The sequence below is a fragment of the Hypanus sabinus genome, chromosome 15, assembly GCF_030144855.1.
Source record: "Hypanus sabinus isolate sHypSab1 chromosome 15, sHypSab1.hap1, whole genome shotgun sequence".
Taxonomy (NCBI): domain Eukaryota; kingdom Metazoa; phylum Chordata; class Chondrichthyes; order Myliobatiformes; family Dasyatidae; genus Hypanus; species Hypanus sabinus.
The window spans coordinates 47,104,781-47,126,999 of NC_082720.1; the positions used below are offsets into that span (position 1 = coordinate 47,104,781).

Sequence of the window (22,219 nt, forward strand, 5' to 3'; positions counted from 1 at the left end):
CAGGCATCTTTCATGAGACAGAGCTTTTACAGAGAGGAGAAAACAGATTTAGAGATAGAATTCTAGAGTAGAGTCGTAAGGTAGCTCTTGGTATGGTTGACATTGGTGGAGAGATCATGAGTTCAGAATCAAAGAATGTAGTGTTTCTGGGAGTTGCTATTGTGTTAGAGGAGATGAAGGAAGGGGTTTCATTTGAAAGATTGTGATTTTTAAAAAAAATGATATTTGTTGATCTGGGAATGCATTAATAGTTGAGGGACAGTTGTGTATAGAATATGGGCAGAAGGCCATTAAAAATTACTTTAATCTCGTGAGTGCATTTGTCCCTCCCAGCAAGGATCATGTCATACTTTTGAGGAAATAACTGTTCCAAACTGTTTGTTATTTTACTGAGCTTTGGTTCTGTGGCAACATGTAACCAGAACTTGTTTGGCTTTGCTGCATCAGCAGAGGTCATAAACAACAGAAATGAAATCTGGAACTTTACTGGCTCTGTACTGCCTCAAGCGATATTACATGAAAGAATAGACCATCCAGTGAAATTATCCTGCAATCTTTAAGTTGACTTGCAGGAGGAAAAATGTAATTTGGAAACATCAATTACTTGCATGTTTCGGGTTCATTGGGATCTTTTTCCATGTGGCACCAGTTCACAGAAGACAAAAGTTACAGTATTCAAGGTGAATGTATAATTTTAATCAGACGCATCTTTAAAAGAAATCTAGCGAATCTCTCAGAACATGCACTCTCAATATTTTGAATTGTAGTTATTTTGTAGTTACAAGCCTTTTGCAATTCAAAAATTAAATATTAATTGGGGATTCAAGTTATAATTCAGATTTTGTTTGTTTCTTCAGCTCTTCAGTTGAATCTTAATGTATAATTCACATTTCTGGTGCTTGACGAAGAAATGGTCCCATGAAAAATAGGTTAAATGTGATTCAGAAGTTTTATAGTAGCCTTATACAGTTGTCCTTGGAGACAATTATTTGAAGACCAATTCAAATATATTTGCAGTAGTTGGGGAAGAGACATGTAGACTACAAATCGGGAAAAATTGTCAATCTTGAGGCAATAAAATTGTAGTATTCAAAACAAAGTCTTAATGTTACCCCTTATTTTTACTATAATTGTACTTTAACCCTTTTATCAAAAATATCATTTCTGGAAATTCTATTGTGGAAACTTTATTTTTTCCTTTCCCATTTCTTCTCTGACAAAAAAAATAATTACAAATAATTTCCGAAAACTTGCAAACTGATATGGAATTCAAATTCTTCATTAGATTGAACAAAGCAAATGTAGAAAAGTTTATTTTCAGTGCTAGACTGAATAAAAGCCACAATGTGGTGAAAAGTTTACACTGCTTACACATGGGTAAGTAATTTTTGCATGGCATTTTTTCAAACATTTTTCGTGTGCTTAGGTACATCCAAGCAGAAGTCCAGTCCCCTGCAGGTAGCGGAACAGGATGTCCAGCCCTTCCACCAGTACCAGCCTTTAGAATGCATTGTGGAAGAGACGGAAGGCAAGCTGACAGAGCTGGGACAAAGAATTAACGCTATTGAGAAGGCGCAGTTGAAGTCACTAGAATTGATTCAGGGAGACACTTTAACCAAAGACAAGATAGAAGAACTAAAAAAGAGCAGAGAAGAGCAAGTACAGAAGAAGAAAAAGATTTTGAAAGAGCTGCAAAAGGTTGAAAGGGAATTGCAGCTGAAAACTCAGCAGCAGTTTACCAAAGAGTACTTGGAAGCCAAGGGTCAACAGCAGACGCTTCAGCTCCAGCAACAACAACAGCAATGCCCACATGGAGGACTGTTCTCTCAGGTGGGGACTGGTGAATGTCTGCCAGAGGAAGACTTTTCAAAGTTGCCTCAGGTGGACACCATCTTGCACAGAGATGGCCAGCAGCAGCCACCTGCAACCCAAATGGGGTTTGTTCCTATTCAACCTTTAGCAACACAAGTATCTCCAAACTTTGCTAGTTCTGTTTATCCTATCACTAACGTACCTGATCTACAGCGAGTAATTGTGAATCAGCCTTTGTTAGGACAGGCACAACTTGCTGGACTTGGACAGGGACTCTTAGCTCAAGCATCTGATGGATTAATGGTTGCAACTCCAGCACAGACGCTAACTGACACTCTTGATGACATCATGGCAGGTGGGTTGAGAATTGGTCCTCTTTTATACTTTGCCTTTGCTCACATCTACTAGCTTTTAGGTGCAAATGGAAATTTGTTAGATTTATTGAGAGACAACTATAGATACAATGCTTTATTCAGACTACTGCAATGCTGTTTAAAGCCAGCCAAAAATTGCCATTCTTTTTAAGTAGCTCTTGTCATTTGAAAGTTGGATGTGTAGAGCTCAATTAGTATCTGAAAGATAAACTAAAGTGTGCATTTTGACTATAATACCCAATTACAACTGAACAGCCTTAATCAAGGGTCATACATCACTTCTTTGTCTATCAGATACTTGCTTTGCACTTCCAGCCTGTACCTTTAATTTCAGATCTTCGAGGTTCACAACCTCTCATTGTCACTTAGTTTTCAGGAAAAAAAAGTTAAATGGTCTTGAAATTAATGGTAAACTAATTTGAAAATTAAATATCACATGTTAAATGGAAAATATCTTCAGGGAGTTTGTTACCAAACATTAAAACCTGTTTTGCCCTTGAACTATTTCAGTACATGGACATGATCTCAATTTGGACTCATTTGTTCCCTTAAACTTTGTGATTTAATATGATCTTTATTGACCTTGTCTTTACAGTAGTTTAAGCTACAAAAAAAGCTGAAATAAAGAATTAAATTGGAGGACAGATTTATTTCATATTTTATTAAAAGTAATGCCACTTTGGCACATTCTATTGCTACAGTTAAATTTGAATTGAAATATAAGAAACTACTAGGAGACTATTTTGGCTTAAATCAGCCACAACCAAGTTGCTCCAGGAAAAAAGAATGTCCCAGCCAACCACTAAAATGTCAGTTTATTTTTAATGTTAAGATTGTGCTTTTCCCCTTGTTGCAGCATGTGTATTGAAGTGCATTTGTCCCATAAATTAGTTACCGAATGAAGTTTTCTATAACTGCAGTACATCCCTTATTAAAATAATTCAGTAAAATGAAATCAAATTGTATTTTGATATCGAGAATATTAGAAATGGAACTGAACCTCTTATTTCACATTATAGAAATGCTTCAGAAAACTTGGCTATGTAGTTTATCCCAATCAAAATGTATTATTTTTGTAGAACGTAAATTATGAAATTATACCATCTCCCCACATACTTCATAAGAATCACAAATAAGGAAGAAGTTGTTTGATTTTCTGAAATGGACTAAAAAATTAAACCTTTGTTATTTAAACCTTTATAAACCTGCCCTTTTTTTTGGTCTTGAAATGCTCAAGTTCATTTACCACCTCAAAGGAAATTTGTTTAGAGGAAACATAATTCAGTTTTTTTGCCTACTGTGGTAATTACTTATCATTAAGATATTGTTAAATTTTTTAACTAGTGACAATCTCAGAGGCTAGTCATTTGCCTTACTATTTGTGATTGCAAAAATAATTATTCTGATATGTATATAATTTCCAACAGCACATAGTTGTGAAAAGTAACTAGACAGTTATCTGGTTGTAAGTAAGTTACCAAGGTGGTATTCTTCCTAATTTCACAATGAAATGTGCTGGGCTTGTACTGAGTTATATTTTGTTCGATAGTAATATTGTTAAGGTGATGTATATTTAGATCACGAACATCTATTAATTAGTGCAAATAGATAATGAAACCTTGTTAGCCCACTCATTTTTTTAAGACTGATTTTTGTTCTGCTACAGTGAGGGCTTGAACTTGGAGCTTGACTTTACTGGACATTTTTAGTGTACTTTTAGTTGGCTGTTGCTGTATATTTGTAAGAAGGGTTTTAGAACTGGTTGCAATTGTAAATTGCTATAGTGGCACCTAGTGGTAGTATAATAGTATAAATAGCCTAACACATCACTATAAGAATTCTCTGAACAGCCAGGTTACTTGGCTGTTAGAACACCTTCTGTTTTGTTAAATTTAATTTGATTTGTCATTTTAGTATACCTGGATGTGATAAATTTATTGTGATTCTACATAGTTTAGTGTAAAGATGCTGATGCAGTGGATTACGGGATTTTAAAATGTAGGCTCATTCAAAGGAATTGAAAGTTGTTTTTGACCTCATAATAAAGAGCATGATACTTAAGCCTGGAAGGATTTACAAAAATGTAACTTTTGACTGAGTGTGAGGTGAGACTACTGCTGACTTAGAGGTGAGATTCTTACTTTGAAACTCTTTTATTTCTCTACCCCATGCTGTACATTACATGCAACTGGGAATGAAACCAGCAACCAACAATCTATAGTAGTTGGTTTTCTTCTAAATTACTCTGAAGTTCGGATATCGATACTGATAATTGATGCATTGCATTTTAAAGATTGCTAGTAAGGAGCAAACCACTCCCAATTCAGGGTACAGTGAAATCTGGGTTGGGTTACGATTATTCTTCATTACTGGATTCTTTAGCCTTAACTCTGGAATAGCATTCTTTTGCACGTGGTGCTTGCCTTACCCATTCGAATGGCCCATTAGTTTCTAAGTGAGTTAGCCAAATTATGGATAATTTTGTGGGTCCACAATCATGGGCTCAATTGGTCCTGTACATATTAATTTCATTAAAAAAGGTAACAGCTGCAGTTATTTTTTTTATTTCATTGGACTGTGGCTGGGCTTGAAGTCAGTGTCTGAGTGTTGAAGAATTCTATATGTGTTGCATTTGATGTGGCCAAGACTTTGCTGGAAACAAATTGGCCATTCTGGCGTGTGTCATTGTAATTTTGGCTGAAAGGTATGTGTTATCTGTCTTTCAAAGACCAGCTGTGTACCTGCAACTAACATAACTGTAATATTGGAGACATCAAAGGAACTTACCAAATGTGGTCAAGCACATGCCTGACATGTCATCAGAAATCTGCCCATTTAGGTGACACTCCAGACCAGCCCACTATTCCTTTGGCAGTTCAGCATGAAAGTTTGAATTGAATATCCAGAAGTCCTTTAAGGTCCACATTGGGCATGGTATGAGAATCATAAAATTTAGCCACTCTTAATTAGAAACTAACTTACAAAAGCCTCATTTATATGTAGGAAAGTAGAAATTCAACATTTTTAAAAAGATACAATTGTGAGCTTGTTTGAAGAGGGCTAATGTTCTTTACTAGACATATCCCATCTTAAGTTGTTACACCAGCTATCTAAGAAGCGGCTTCCATCCTGCAGCAGACAAAACGTAATGAACATGTCATTTACTAGGATTCTAGTGGGCCCATGCTTCAGATTAGAAGTGTTAACTCCTGCGACTGGATTAGAGTATTATCAATTCATTTTATTTTGCTGACCAATAGTCATAGAGCACCACAGCTTAGAAACAGGTGCTTTGGCCCATCTAGTCTGTGCTGAATTGTTCTGCCTCGGCCCATCGACCCTCACCTAGACCATTGCTCTCCATAGCCCTTGCATCTGTGTACTTATTCAAACTCTTTTATTTTGTAATCAACCCAGCATCTACTAATTTATCAGTTAACTAGTACCACCAAAATGTATTGTTCATTGTTTTAAGGTTAACCATATAATGTACTTTAAGTTGAGATCTTGGTGTCTGTACACCTTTATCTTGCATTCCATATTACCTTGTTGGCAAATTTTCCATTTTGGTGTTTTTTTTTAACTCTGTTCGCTATACTTAATGATTCTTTTAGTGTAGAGAACCCAACTGCAAAAAGGAAGGACACGTACAAGATTAAAGCATTTGAATACTGGTGGACAGTATTTTTAAAATCTTTTTATTAAAATTTTATTTAATCCAAAGCCAATTGCATTATTTTGATTATGGATAAATCCTGTATACTGGCTCGAACTGTAATCATTATCATTCAGTCCTATTGATGATATCCCAGAGTATATAGAAATATTTATACCCTCTTCTGTCTTGCAAAGTGATGTAGGAAAAACACCCTTTGTTCCACTTTATTAAGATCTCCAAAGAAGATGCCTTTGAAAACTTTAGCTTGACAAACTATACCTTGTAGTTTCTTCTGTGCCTTGAGATCAGCCACATTGAGTTCGTTGTAGATGGCTCAGTTACCACATTCAAAGTGTTTGCAGTATTCCAAGTTTAGCATAATAGAAAATGCAACTAGCTCAGTAATAGATCCCAGCACCTGGTTCATTTTTTGAAACATTATACACTTACTGTGTATGACAGGTGTCAAATTAACAAAGCTTCTTGGTCTTTCTTAAATTAAACTTTTCTTTAGCAAATGGAAAATGGTGGGATGCACTAGCACAGTGGTTCAGTTACTGGAACAGTAACTGGAATTCTGGACAATTGATCGAGGTAGAGCCATCTCAGATTCCACATGGCAGTTGGGAGAATTTATCAGAATTAAATAAAAATACAATTTACAGAATGTCTGGATTGATGTAAAACCCCTTTTAATTTACTAATAACTGTCAGAGAAGAAATTCTCTAATAGATGAGTTCATCCTAATCTAGTCTGTTTGAAGTGTGACTCCAAATCCACCTCTAGGGCAATAATGCGTAAAAAATGTTGATTTTGCTTGTGAAGTCCACATCTTGTGCATGAGTAAACAGCAAAACAAAATCTGTACAACCATTGATGTGCCTATGCCCAACTTCATTTTCAATGTTGTACTTTCTCTCCTTGTTTTTGTCAAACAGCTCTTCTAGACTGACCTTTGGCTGCAACTAATCAATAATTTAACGTCTCATGATTATTTGTACAAGTTTCTTGCACAATAACCTACTAGCTTTCTGAAGTTGTGATGTTCTGTGCTGTATGCTTTCTCTCATCTCTTCCTCAGATGCATAAGAAAATGCATGTTCTGATGCAAAACGTAGCTAAAGGATATCACTAACTTGTCTCCTGATCTGGAGAGAGAAACTCAAAAAGAAAATCATTCTGTGCAATGGAAAAGATTGATTACAATAGTCATTTCCTGTCTTTAATTTGTGCTAGGATGAGATAAAGTCAAGTTAGGGTTTAGATGTGAAGCACCACATTATCGAGTAATCTATCAGTAGCCATTGTCTAGACTCTGTGAATCTTGCTGGTTTTACACCCAGTTTTTTCATATTTTTATCAAGCATTGACAATGTTTTACCACACTCTTGAAGATAGTATGGCAGTGGGGAAAACAACTAGAGGATTCAAAATATTAAGTATTAGAGTTGTAGAGTCTAAAAGTTGCATAAATCAAATTGTTTAACTGTACCCATTTTCAGGTGTTGAGGTTAATGAGAAATAAATTTGAACAATATTTCACGTTGAAAATAAACTCTGAAGATTTTTAAAGCTTTCATCAGTGTTTAGCAATAAAATGTGTCTAAAGTTAATGATTACATTGAAAATCTTTTCATATATATGATGCCCAACAGGTACATCTGTTCTGAAAACAGCTGGATCATAAAAATTAAATGGGAAATTGCTTCCAATGAACAAACTTTTGCTGAGATCCAAGTAAAACATTGTATTTATGTATGTTCAACATTGAAGGTATTTTGAAATTGAAAATCAAAAAAAGACAACAGATGTGACAGGTGTTTCATCAAATTATTTTAGCAAGTAAAATTAAATTATTGCAATATGCAAAAGATATAAGAATAGGTGAGGTCAATCAGCTGCTGCAGTGTTAAAACAAATGGCAGTCCTCTGCAAGTGCAAGAGGGATGGTAGAAATCTGAAATCTAATGCTTGAATTGCTAAATTCATGATTTATCTGAACTGAGAAAAAAGATGCAAGTAATTTCAGGAAGAGAAGCATAATAATATGAAAGGGAAAATGGAAAAACGGCTGTGATATGGTAGAAGACAGATTAAATGGTAAAATGTGTGACAGTACCAATCTAAATGGATATTAATAAGCTTAAATGGAGATTAAAATGAGTCTGGAGGAGGTGTAAGTGCAAATAGCAGTATTGTTCCTGAAAGCTGTGATCAGGGAGGGAAAATGGGAATGGTCCTGATCAGAAATGATTGAGATCAAGAAGTCTAGAAGGTTCAGGTATCTAGTTGAAAAATTAGCTACTTTGCCTCAAGTTTGTATTTAGTTTCTTCAAGACTAGTAGGATGAGTGAGTAGGGGATGGGAGTGGATGGTGAATGGTATTGGAAAATGATTGTGGTGCTTGTGTACTGAAAATAATTATTTGCAAGTCATGTCCTAACTGTTTCCCCAATCCAGGATGGAGGAAACTTCACTGAGTACAGTAAATAGTACAAGCTGAAGTTTCACCTGGAAGGAACTTTTGGGGCAATGGTTGGGGATAATGGTGTAGGTTAAGGGTCAGGTATTGCAACTCTTGCCATTGGGATCATTCGCTGGGAAGAGGAAATGGTGATGAGTAAATTAGAGAATGAATTCCTCATGCTAAGAGGGGATGGTAAGGTATTTAGTAGCCTCGCTCTGGAAGTTTGGGAAATCTGTTGAATTTGGCAGTTGCTGAGGTGAAAGCTGAGAACAAGAGTCCTTAAATGGCTCTTGCATGCTAAAGCCATGTTGCATTATAAAGCATACTGATGTGCAGTTGAAGAGGTCATTCATGTAACTTTTTTCTCAGAATTTGAAGCATCAGATGCTGATATTTTGTGGGAGGTTAAGTATGGTCTCTATCCATATTCCTGTGGAGTCAACCATTTTAGCTAGATATCATCTGTTACTCCGTTAATGAATATCATTCACATTTGGAATCCAGCTTTTGTTTAATAATCAACATGAGGTCAACATGAAGGGGAGAGATGGCAATTAATTTCAGAATGAAGAGGAGCAATTTATTAAAGAAATTTTACTAGGGTTTTAGAAACTATTGTTTGAGAAAGTATTGGCTGATGTGGATTGTATATCAGATTCACAAGTCTCCAGAGTTTTTCATTTTAGGAATCAGTGGGCCTTTGGGTAAGATTAAAATTGTTGTGGATTTCCTCGGCAGGGCTCAATCTTAAAATTGACTTGTATTACTTGTGTCTTAATGAGTTTTTTTTTAATTCTAATAATTGAACAGCTTTCTGATACATAGTTTTAATGTTTTTAATTAGTTTTCAGTTTTGCAAAGTTAATAATTAGTTACTTAAATGTAAGCTACATCTGTACAATATTTCAAAATAACAAATTTCTACACAATTTCTCAATTTTCAAGAAGTATGTCTTTGGATAGAGATTTGCCTTCTGCCAAAATCCCACAGTTCTTTCTCACTTTGTACTTTAATGTTGAAGAAATAACTATTGATTTTGTCTTGCAGCTGTGAGTAATAGAATGCCTTCTGGACCGAATGCTTCTTCCCATACTACAACCCCCCCTACTCCTCAGCCTCGTACTCAAACTCCAAGTCCAGTTGTTTCTCCTTCTTCAATGTTGCCCCTTTATCCTTCAGTTGAAATTGATGCCCAAGTAAGTTTTATATAAGAGATAAACATTGGGAAATTCCAAAAATGGGAAATTATGACTATATTGTGAGTTATGTAGTGCTGTCTAGATGAAAGTTGTGATACCAACTTTAGCTAATCTATGAAATGTTTATTTCATTAGTATGGATTAGTGATTTCCATCGACAGTGCTATGCTCTTGAGTATAAGCATTAATTACATCTATGCTGTAAAGTTGTTTGAAACTTAATTTAACAATGCATTGTCTTCACTTAGACGGAGAGTAACCATGATACAGCATTAACATTGGCATGTGCTGGGGGACATGAAGAACTTGTATCAGTATTAATAGCTCGTTGTGCTAACATTGAACACCGGGATAAAAAAGGTATGCATTAATTTTGTAACTAGACCTGGTTTAATTTTATTGAAGTAGTAAAACATTTGCAAAGCAGCTAAATTCTGTGGTTGCTAACCTTTTATTAGTATGAAGGATGCCTTAATGGGTATCCTTATTTGTGAGCAAAGTTGCTGCAAAGACCTCAGATGCTTGATAGGTGCTACACTGGTGTAAGCCTAGTAGTGGCCTTTAGCAACTTTCAGAACGTGTATGGACAGCTATCAAATTATCATGAATATGACTCAATTCATCAGGAAGATTTCTCTGGGGGCGGAAAAAGCTTTCCTTAAGCTTTCTATTGCCATTGCATGGAGCTTTTATTGGAGTTCGAATTATTATTTTAAGTCTTTTACAACCACTATAAACTGCTCCTTATAGGCAGGTAGAGAATGTACTATGCAATTATGTAGCAAACAATCAAACCATTTGGCCCAACAAGAATAAACAATGTTTGTGCTCCTTCTGCCTTACAACATCACTCATTGGCACATTTATGTTAATATTATTGGATCTTCAGCATGTCTCATCTGAAATTTATTACTCTTTTCCTCTGATTAGGCTTTACTCCATTAATTTTGGCTGCTACAGCTGGTCATGTTGGTGTTGTAGAAATTCTGTTGGACAAAGGTGCTGATATTGAAGCACAATCTGAACGCACCAAGGATACGCCATTGTCATTGGCTTGTTCAGGAGGAAGGCAAGAGGTAACACATCTTTAAGTTCATAATAGAGGTTAAGTGCAATAAGTACAACTTGAGAGTATATGGAAATTGCACTGTGTCAAAGTATAATCTCAATTTAATGAAATAGCTACTTGGGTTATAAAAGAAAAGTTAAATTCATAAAGCCAATATATTTCACTTGATTATAATTAGTAATAACAGTCAATAGCAGTAATAGCCTTTTGTTACATTATTGGTCAGAAAGGTCAATACTAAATCCCACAAAGATGGTTTTTCAAGAATATGGCAGCATCCCATAGACAGCATGTCTGAATGGTAACTCTTAATGCCATAATCTTGCTGTGCCATATAATATTTGGTAAAGTGGATCAAATTTTGTTGACTTGTTCATATCTAAACCCTTTTTCTTGAATGACTTAAGGTGGTGGAGCTGTTGTTGGCTCGTGGTGCAAACAAGGAACATCGGAATGTTTCAGACTACACACCTCTTAGTCTTGCTGCCTCTGGTGGCTACGTTAACATCATTAAAATCCTTCTGAATGCTGGAGCAGAAATTAATTCCAGGTACTATTTATTAGTGATTCTGATGTAGGAATGATGTTCTTCAATGATGTTTTTTTATAATGTGATGAAAATATTCTAGTCTGCTGATTGTTAGATTTCATTGGATATACAGTTTTCTTGTTAGTCAGTACATTTTTTTTCTTCCCCCATTTTTGTTTCCCCACCCTAACCCCAAAAATTGTTATGGTTTTAATTTTGCTAGTGCTTTCCTGGCAATTTAGATTAGCCTAACCAAATCTCCATGTAAATGGCTGAAAGTACAGACTGATAATTATTTGAGATTATCTGAGAACATGATGAGCACAGGACTGCAGTACAATCTTATTCACAATATGGTTCAAAGATAAAGTAGAAATGAAAAGCCAGATGAATTGTCGTCAGTGAATTCAAAGTCAAATAACTTGAAGGAGTTACTTGCCCTGGAGTTAGGAAATAACTTTATGGCCTTCCTCTGAATTAAAGGGAAAACAAGAAAATGAGATTTTTCCAAGTTATGAAAGCAATAAAATTAATGTTTTGGTTATCTGGTATATGATATGCTGTTTATGTTACATTGAGTTATTTGGCATAAATTTGAAGTTTGGCATAAATAGTACCTCCAAACCTATTTTACATGTTTTAACTCCAGTTTTGCATGCTTTGAACAATTTTAAGTGTAGAAGCTTTGATTAATTTGAAAGGTTACGCAGGAAAATGTGTAATAACTTTGATTCGGCATTTTCTTGGCCCTGGCTTCTACTTCCTCCTATTCTGTCATTCATCAATTCAGGGTTTTCTCGCAGGCTAGAAATCACTAAGACTTGATTTTGTGGTAGACTACGTGCATCAATTTTGCATATAACAAGTTAAGATAGCAAAAAAAAGCGGCATGTAGACATTTGCAAAGATGGTGATTTAAGCTGTTTATTCTGTTGCAGGACTGGCAGTAAATTGGGGATTTCTCCTTTGATGTTAGCTGCAATGAATGGCCATGTGGCATCAGTAAAACTGTTGCTTGATATGGGCTCTGACATCAATGCCCAGATTGAGACAAATAGAAACACTGCCCTCACTCTGGCTTGCTTCCAAGGCCGTGCAGAAGTTGTCAGCCTACTGTTGGATAGGAAGGCAAATGTTGAGCACAGAGCAAAGGTACTTTGTTTAATAAAATAAATGCATCAATAACGATGCTCAAGTTTAAAGATGTAAAATACTGATCCTTAAAATGTTTGTTTTTGATGCTATCACTTTACTTGAACTACCTTGTGAACAGTTTGAATTTTATTTGGGTGCCTTATTTCAAAAGTTAGCAATTAACTGTATATACATTAATTTGTCTTTTTGAGCTTTAGTTTTTTTTTGCAGCTACTTTCATGACAGTGGATTTGTTTCTCTATATCCTATTGAATGTTTTACTCCGGCGATAATTGAAGTGTTCTTATTCTCCAAACTGTGTTCTCAGAATGCGAGTTCTTACCTTTGGCTAGGGTAGATCTCTTTGCATGGTTGTCAAGTTCTAATTCCTTTGTTCTCCTGCCATTTAATTACGGCCTCTCCTTTTCTCTTGCTGCTCTTTCTTGTATGATTGTGCAAATTGGAGTGGGAGTGAGAGGTTCAAATCCTGTTTTCCATCTCTGCTTAGAAACAGGCAGAAAATTTAAGAACTATTAAAAGGAATCAAGAGGCAGTAAGACTATATGGAACTCAAACAAGCAGGAAGACTAAAATTAAGCTAATATATATGTTGCAAAGATAGGAATATTGGTAGTGGAAAAATGAATGTTTAAATTGAGCTTAATGAAAGCCAGAAATAAAGCTAAACATATCTAATGAGAGTAGATTGTAATCACCATAATGAAAGGACGTTGGGAATGGGAGTGCCAAAATAATTATGGTATTGATACTGAATGAGCATCCTTGAAGGATTAGAGACAAGGTCAGTCTCCTAAAAATCCCTTGTCAAGCCTTTTGCATTTTTTCTCATTTTTTATCCAGGTGGTGCAACATTGAATGCTTTTACTTCACAGCTCCAAAAATGTAGGTTCAATCCAATGCGGAGTTTGCACATTCCTTGTGTGGGTTTCTCCCAAGTGATTCGGTTTCCTCTTGTGTCCTCTAAGTGTGCTGTCAGATTAGCTGGCTATTGTAAACTACCGTAAATTCCGGACTATAAGCTGCTACTTTTTTAACAAGCTTTGAACACTGCAGCAACGCTGCGGCCTATACTACGGTGCGGCTAATGCATGTTTTTTTTTCATGCCGCCAAAAACATTTTGCCTCGTAACAGTAGACTGTTATGAATCCCATAACTGGAGAACTTACCAGCAAAGATAGAGAGGTCCGTTGAAGTCTGATGTCACTATTTTCAAACGTTTTATTTATAAAGGGACACAAAAGTAGGGTTAATACATACATTCAGATAGTGCACATTGTCAACACTCAATCTAAAGCGTGGGTATAGTAATAATCATCATTAAGAAGTGAGCTCTGCTGTTGTCTAGGGATTAATAGATTGTCCGTTGGAAATATAAAAGTCACTCAGAAAGTCTGCAGGCCTCAGCCCTTTGAAAATCGCTAGGTTTCACGTGGGGCGACCGAGAGAGAGAGATTGGGGGAGAAGAGAAAGAACTTGCCGAGTCTTGATGAATCTTCCGTGAAATCGGGGCAGCATTGGTTTCCTCACCCCGATGTTAGTTAAAAGCGGTTTTCTGTGATTCCAGCCACAAATTCCAATCCCGGAATCTAACGCACGTGGCTTCCTTCAGGATGGCTTCCCGCTGCTGCGGGATCACTCTCATGTCTTCTTGGTGCATCTGAGGGGGCTGTCCCCCTGAGACTCTCTTTTATACTTCCTCATGGAGTCGCAGGTGTCAATCAGATTGGGATGATGCAATCTCTCTCTCAACCAGCCCACCTTGCCCGAGGGCTTTTCACGTGGTCTCCATGAGACAATAGCCTTATTCTGTATCCTGGGTGGGACGTGCAATTTGGCACGTTTCTCTCTCTCTCTCTCTCTCTCTCTCCTACTGGGTCTACTGACCCCCCCCCCCCCCCCCCTTCGATGGGTGCTCTTGCGATTCTCACAAAGGAGGGGGCTGGGATCATAGCAAGACCAATAAAATTGATGAGTAGTTCACAGAGGTCCAATGAAATTGTACGATAAATCAAGCGCACTTTCACAATTAAATTATTGTAAATCAGTCATTTGTACTCACCCTCATCAACATGGAAAACACTCGAAGAAAAGCATATGATGCAGCTTTTAAGTTAAAGGCAATCAATCACTTTTCCTGGTAGGCTGCAGTATATATTTTTTTTTACCAGTCGTTAGGAGATATTGGAATGTTGTTCGTGCACTGTTCAGTAAAAAAGTATACGCAACGTAATTTGTTTGTTACCGATACGTATGTATATTTAAAAGTAGCTGTGTTACAGGCACTGTTCGAAAAAAAGCATTTGCAATATGTATTTGTTTATGTTACCATACGGATTTAATTAAAAGTTAAAAAATCCTCATGTGTAATATCTTTCTGTGTAAATATCTCATATTACAACGTGGGACACCTGCGGCTTAAGATCCGGTGCGGCCTGTACAAGTACAAAATTGATTTTCTTTCTAAAATTAGAGCGTGCGGCTTTTAATCAGGTGCGCTCTGTAGTCCGGAATCTACAGTACTCAATGCAGGTAAATTAATAGGAATGAGACTAATAGGATTACTGAGCTGGGAGTGGAAATGGACCTGAACTCTTGTGTCAAAATAAGCAAATCCTTTTAACAAAAATAATTTTACAGAAGAAATTTGAAGCTGACAAATTCCTTGGACTTGATGGGTTTTGGAAAGGGTCTACAGAGTTTGTGGAAATGTGAGTTTTAGTCTTCCAGAATTCCCTAGATACTAGAATATACCTGCAGTTGAAATGTTGATCCCTTTTTACAGAAAGTCTGGACAGAGAATGCAGGGAACTTTACGCCAGTTGCTATGATAGGAAAAGGTGGGCTACATTAAAAAAAATAACATATGCGTATGATATTACATAGTTAAATGAAAAGAACATCTTGTCAAATTCAAGAGTCATGCACACCCAGCAGATGTGGTGAAAATCAATAGATGTATTGGATTCAGAATTTCAAAACAATTTTGGAGTATGACATGCAAGAAACTGACAACATTTGGTGTAAATTAAGAAGTGATATATCACAAAACAGAATAACTGGGTTATTTTTTCATTTTGTTTGGAGTCAGTTAATGAAAAAATCGTAGCTTGGGCTTAGCTATGTTCATTCTTAATGACTTAGATGTGAGAAGTAAAATACTGAGGTGGTGCTGCATTGGAAACATACATCATACTGTTGTAAAAATAAAAGATCCTTCAGGCAATACTGAAGTATTTCACAGAATGATCAGGAAATTCTGATCATTTGGTTAAGTTCCCTTCTTGACCAATAAATAACACTTGGATAAATTACTGTTTTGATAGGTGTTTGCTGAGTTTTGGGAAGATACATTTGTCTGCTGCTCGATCACAAAACTTGAAGTACATAATATGTAAATTGTTTTGATATTTTTGTGTTACATTACTATATAAATTTGTTACATTTCTAGAACGATGCAAAGCAGATGAAATTGAAAAATAATACTGCAGTTTAAAATAACTGGAACCCTTTCTATTTAGACTGGCCTCACACCCTTAATGGAAGCTGCCTCTGGAGGGTATGCAGAAGTGGGGAGGGTTCTGCTTGATAAAGGTGCTGATGTTAATGCACCACCTGTGCCTTCATCACGTGATACAGCTTTAACCATTGCTGCAGATAAGGGTCACTACAAATTTTGTGAACTGCTGATAAACAGGTATTTAATAATTTAAACATTAAAGGATTTTATTGTATAAAATGATTTCATTAAAGTTCTGTGAAATTTCAGCCATTCAATTTTTATCCACCTTTCTTTGAACACAGAGGGGCTCACATTGATGTTCGCAATAAGAAAGGTAATACACCTTTATGGCTGGCTGCCAATGGCGGGCATTTTGATGTGGTCCAGTTATTGGTCCAGGCTGGTGCTGATGTGGATGCAGCAGACAACCGAAAAATCACACCTCTTATGGCGGCCTTCCGCAAGGTAACTCTTGTTCTCTTCCTGATGACACTATTGACAAGGTGGATGCCACTATTCCTGTTAGAGATCATTGTAGTCAAGCTGTAACTTTATTCTCACTTGGAAACTGATCATGACTCTAGAGAAAAAAATAGATTGTGGTTTAAGTATATTCTGATCTTGAAAATGTTTACTTTTCTTCTAAAGATGGCCACATGGAGAACTCTGACCTACTAAATCATATACTTCCTCTTCCACACGAGGCATTTTCAGTGTTTCAGAATTCCCAAATCTTGTTGTGTATACCTTTTTATGCAACTTGAGTGTTCAAAGTAAATTTATTATCAAAGTACATACTGTATACTTCACCATATGTTATTCTGAGACTAATTTTCTGGTGGACGTTCAGAGCAAATACAAAGAAACATGATGAAAAACTGCACACAACAAAAATGGGCAAACAGCCAGTGTGCAAAAGACAAGAAACTGCAAATACAAAAAGGAAAATAAGTAATAATAATTAAGATAAGCAATAAATGTCAAGAGTGAGATGTAGAGTCCTTGAAAGTGAGTCCATAGGTTGAGGTATCAGTCCAGCATTGGAGTAAGCGGTTATCCCTTCTTGTTCAACAGCCAGATGGTTGAGAGGTAATAACTGGTCCTGAATTTGATGGTGTTGGGACCTGAGGTGCCAGTATCCCTGATAGCAACAGGGAGAAGAGAGCACGTCCTAGGTGGTGAGGACCTTGATGGATGCTGCTTTCCAGCAACACTCCTTGTAGATGTGCTCAATGGTGGCAAGGGCTTAAATTGTGAAGAGGTGGGCTGTATCCATTCAAGAGATTTGGTGTTTCCATACCAGGCTGTGATGCAACCAGTTAGTGTACTCTCCACCTTGTATCTTTAGAAGTTTGAGAAAGTTGTAGATGATGTGCTAAATTTTTGCAAACTTCTAAAAAAAAGCAGAAGTGCTGCCTTTGTAATGGTACTTGTGTACTGGAACCAAGACAGATCCTCTGAAGAAATTGTGCTGAGGAAATTGAAGTTGCTGACCCTCTCCACCTCTGATACCCCGATGAGGAGTGGCTCATGGACCTCCCAGTTTCTTCCTCCTGTCGTCAATGATCAGATCTATGGTTTTGCTGACATTGAAAGGTTGTTTTTGTGGCACCATTCAGCCAGATTTTTAATCTCCTATATGCTAATTTTAAATTCCTTTAAGTTCCTGAGTGTCACCATCTCAGAGGACCTGTCCTCAACCCATCATGTAAATATTATTGTGAAGAAAGCACATCAGCGCCTCTACTTCCACAGGAGTCTGTGGAGATTCAGCATTTCATTGAAAACCTTGGCAGTGAGATGGAAAGTGTGCTGACTGGCTGCATTATGGCCTGGCATGGGAACACCAAAGCCTTTGAGCAGAAAATCCTACAAACAGTAATGGATTTGACCCAGTACATCACAGGTAAAACCCTACTAACATTGAGCAGATCTACATGAAACGTTGCTGTAGAAAAGCGGCATCCATCATCAAAGATCCTCTCCACCCAGGCCATGCTCTTCTCTCGTTGTTGCCGTCAGGTAAGAGGTACAGATGCCTCAGGACTCGCACTACCATGTTCAAGAATAGTTCAAACATAAGGCTCTTGAACAAAAGGGGATAGCATTTAAGGACTCTGGTATATTGTTATTTCACACACTTTTTATTGCTATTTTTATATATATCTGAATTTGCACACTTTGTTCACAGTTCTTTATGTTTACTGTTACTGTCTATAGATTTGCTAAGTATGCCTGCAGAAAAAGAATCTCAGTTGTCTACAGTGACATGTATGTACTCTGATAATAAATTTTACTTTGAACTAATTTGTCACTACTTTTGATTCTGGCAACAGCAGTAATGTTGTTAGCAAACTTAAATATGGCTTTGGAGTTGTGCTTAGCCATGCAGTTATAAGTGTAAAGCGAGAAAAGCAGTGGGCTAAGCACATACACAGCCTTGTGCACCTGTGCTGATAAATTGTGGAGGTGGTGTTGCAAATCTGAATCCAAGTAAGGAAATCGAGGATCCAGTTGCACAAGGAAATACTGAGACCCAAGTCTTGCAGCTTATTGATTACTTTTGAGAAGGTGATAGTATTGAATGCCGAACTGCAGTCACTGAAGTTCACCTGATATATGAATACACCTGATATATGTATTTTCACTATCCAAATGTTCCAGGGTTGAGTGAAGAGCTAACCAAGTGGCATGTGCTGTTGACCTGTTATGGCAGGCAAATTGGAGGCAGGAGTTGATGTGTTTAATCACCAACCTCAAACTTTTCATCAGTGGATGTAAATGCTACTGGATGAAACTTGTTGAAGCAGGTTGCCACACTCTGCTTTGGACACTGGTTTGGTTGAAGCCTGCTTGAAGCAGGTGGGTACCTCAGATTGCCAAAGTGGGAGGTTAAAGTTCAGTGAATATTCCAGCAGTTGATCAGCACAGGTCTTCAGTGCTTGACCAGGTACCCCAGCTGGGCTGATGCTACTTGGGGGAGTTTGAACTAGTTTTGCAGGGAGCTGAGAACTGGAGCCCCAGATCAGCAAGGGAAGGGTCGGACCAGAAAGTAGATGCTGGGGAAGTAATGAAAGGCAAAATTAAAATAACAGGTATGATTTATCGGATGGTTTGAAGTATGTATATTTCAGTGCTAGGAGTATTATGGGCAAGGGTGATGAACTTGGAGCATGAATCAGTAGTTGGAGCTGCAGTTTTGTAGCCATTACTGAAACTTGGTTGAGAGAGGGGCAGGAATGGGTGATTAGCATTTCAGGTTTTTGAAGTTTTAGAAAAGGTAAAGGAAGAGGTATTGCAGCTGCACTCGGGGAGACATTACAGATGGGTCAGACACAGGTTCATTTGGGTGGAACTCAGGAATAGGAAGGGTGCAATCACATTGATGAGATTGTACTATAGACCCCTAACAGCCACTGGGACATTGAGAAACCGATATGTAATCAGATTAAGAAAATGTATAAAATAATAGGGTTGTTGTCATGGGGAATTTCAACTTCCCTAGTAATAGCCGTCTTGGTATAAGGGGTTTAAATGGGCCAGAATTTCTTAAATGTATCCAGGCAGGTTTCTTAAATAAATATGTGGACAGTCCAATGAGAGGAGGTGCCATACTGGACCTGGTGTGGGATAATGAAGTTGGCCATATTGACTGACTTTTTAGTGGGTGAACAGTTAGGAAACAGTGACCACAACTTTTTAACTTTCAGGATCGCTATAGATAAGGATAGGTGCAGTCCTTGAAGAAGAGTTTTAAATTAGAGTAGGGCAAATTCTGAGAACATTAGGCAGGAACTAAGAAGTGTTAATTGGGAACACCTGTTTTTCTGGCAACTCCATATCAGACATGTGGAAGGTGTTTAAAGATCAATTACTGAGAGTACAGGAAAGGTATGTTTATGTTGGATGGAAGGATGGTGATAGAAAGATGAGAGAACCCTGGTTGTCCAGAGAAATGATGAATTTAGTCAAGAAGAAAAATAAAAGTATGTAAAGCTTCGGAAGTTACGATTGAATGAAGCATGTGAGTATAAAAAGGCCAGAAAAGCACTAAAGAAGGGAATTGGGAAAGCCTGGAGGAGTCATGAAAGTCCTTGGATTAAGGTGAATCACAAGGCATTCTATACATACATAAAAAGCAAGAGGATAACTAGGGAGAGGGTAGCACCACTCAGGATATGGGTGAGGAGGGGGGAACATTTGTTTGGATGCAGAGAATGTGAGTGAGGTACTTAATGAGTACTTCAGTATTTACCAAGGAAAAGAATATGGAGGTCCATGAGATCGGTGCTGAGTATATAAATACGTTAGGGTGTTTAGAGGTCGAGGAGGAAGAAGTGTTGGGACCCCTAATGAGTAATAAAGTGGATAAATCCCAAGGACCTGATGGGATTTACCACAGGTTATTAAAGGAGGCAAGAGATGAGATTGCGGGCCCATGACCAGTATCTTCATGTCGTCTCTAGCCATAGGCGAGGTCCCGGAGGAATGGCGAGGGAAAATCCTGGGAACTATAGACTGGTGAGTCTATTGTAGGGAAATTGCTGGAAAAAATTCTAAGGGCTAGGATATATGAGCATTTGGAAACCCATGACCTAATTTGGGAGAACCAGCAGGGCTTTTTGTGTGGCAGGTCACGCTTTAACAACTTGATTTGAGTTTTTCGACGAGGCGATGTGAGAGATGGATACGTATGGGGCAGTGGATGTTCCTACATGGATTTTAGTAGTAAGGCGTTTGATAAAGTCCCTTATGGGAGGCTAATCCAGAAGATTAAGATGCATGGGGTCCGTGGTGAATTGGCAGTTTGGATATGGAACTGGCTTTTGCATAGAGAACATACAAGTTGGTGGTTGAAGGGACTTATTCAAGCTGGTGATATGTAACTAGTAGAATTCCACAGGGATCTGCACTGTGGGACCTCTGCTGTTTGTGAAGTATATAATTGAACTGAATGAAAATGCAGATGGGTAGGTTAGTAAATTTGTGGATGATACCAAGATTGGTGGAGCTGTGGATACTGCAGAAGACTGGCAAAGAATACAGTACAGTATAGGTGATAATGAGCTGAGAAATGGTAGGAGTTTAACCCAGATAAATGTGAAGTGTTGCACCTTGGTAGGGCAAATGCAAGGAGACAGTACACTATTAAAGGGCAGATCCTTAATGGGTTGCAAATCTGAGAGATCTTGGTATGTAAGTTCATAGCTCCTTGAAAGTGGCTGCACAGGTCAATAAGATGGTTAAGAAGCTTGTAGAATGCTTCTATTAGTTGAGGCATTGAGTTCAAAAGACAAGAGGTTATGCTGCAACTTTATAAAACCCTGGTTAGGCCACACCTGGAATATTGCTTACAGTTCTGGTCATCCCACTATAAGAATAATGTTGAGGTTTTGGAGAGGATGCAAAAGTGGTTTACGAGGGTGCTGTCTGGTTTAGAGGGCGTGTGCTATCTGAGAGGCTGGATAAACTTGGATTGTTTTCTCTCGAGCGCTGGAGGTTGAGGGGAAATCTGGAGGAGGTTTACAAGATTATGAGAAGCATAGGTAGTGGACAGAGAGTATCTGTTCTCCAGGGTTGAAATGTCTCATATCAGTGTGCATGTGTTGAAGGTGAGAGGAGGTGTGAGGGGTAAGTTTGTTACCCTGAATCATGGATCTCTGGAATGCACTGCCTGATGTGGTGGTAGAGGCAAATACATTAAACCCTCCCCAACAGCTCTAACAAGCCTGCCCACAAGGATGTTGGTTCCCTTCAGGTTCAGCTATAACCCGTCCTTTTTCTATAGATCATACCTTCCCAAGAAGAGATCCCAGAATCCAGATTTGTGAAGCTCTGCCCCTGCACCAGTTCTTCAGCCACGCATTCATCTGCTAAATCATCCTGTTCTTGCTCTCACTTGTGTGTGGTACATGCAGTAATCCAAAGATTACTACCCTGCAGTTTAGGAGTTTAAAGTGACTTGGTTTGTTTCATAACACTAGAATGATCTGATCATTAAACATAATTTTTTTATGAACACAACATTATAATCCCATTCTTCAGGTTATTTAACAGTTTAAATTTAATAGTGGCTTCTTACTATGTTTACTTCCAGGGTCATGTAAAAGTTGTGCAGTATTTGGTAAAGGAAGTGAATCAATTTCCATCTGATATTGAGTGCATGAGATATATAGCAACAATAACTGACAAGGTGAGTGCATTCCTACTGCAAGGGAGTCAAGAGGATTTTTGTCTCTAGATTTCAATTTAATGTTGATTTGGGCTCATTATTTCTCCAAAATCTCCACAGTCATTAGCATGAATGATGGTACCGTTATTCCTAAACTGAATAATATTGACTTTTGTTCCATTTTTGTTCTAGCGTTATCAACGGTAGTTTATAATTTGCATAATATATGAAGCTGCCCAAAAACAATCTTTTGCTCTTCCTCTATGCATTCTATTCTCCTGG

At 37.6% G+C, this 22,219-nt stretch overlaps 1 protein-coding gene across 8 annotated transcripts in view; it reads left to right on the plus strand.

Moving 5' to 3' along the window:
* Positions 1-22,219, plus strand: part of ankhd1 (ankyrin repeat and KH domain containing 1) — a 144,603-nt gene that overhangs the window by 92,623 nt on the left and 29,761 nt on the right. For 6 of the 8 annotated variants that reach the window (XM_059990308.1, XM_059990309.1, XM_059990313.1 and 3 more), the window contains exons 15-23: positions 1,427-2,167; positions 9,361-9,509; positions 9,761-9,872; positions 10,443-10,588; positions 10,989-11,131; positions 12,049-12,262; positions 15,785-15,960; positions 16,068-16,230; positions 21,863-21,958. In XM_059990308.1, coding sequence (XP_059846291.1) covers positions 1,427-2,167; positions 9,361-9,509; positions 9,761-9,872; positions 10,443-10,588; positions 10,989-11,131; positions 12,049-12,262; positions 15,785-15,960; positions 16,068-16,230; positions 21,863-21,958 — 1,940 coding nt within the window. The remainder of the gene's footprint in view (positions 1-1,426; positions 2,168-9,360; positions 9,510-9,760; positions 9,873-10,442; positions 10,589-10,988; positions 11,132-12,048; positions 12,263-15,784; positions 15,961-16,067; positions 16,231-21,862; positions 21,959-22,219) is intronic. The other 2 variants (XM_059990315.1, XM_059990314.1) reach the window with 1 other exon arrangement.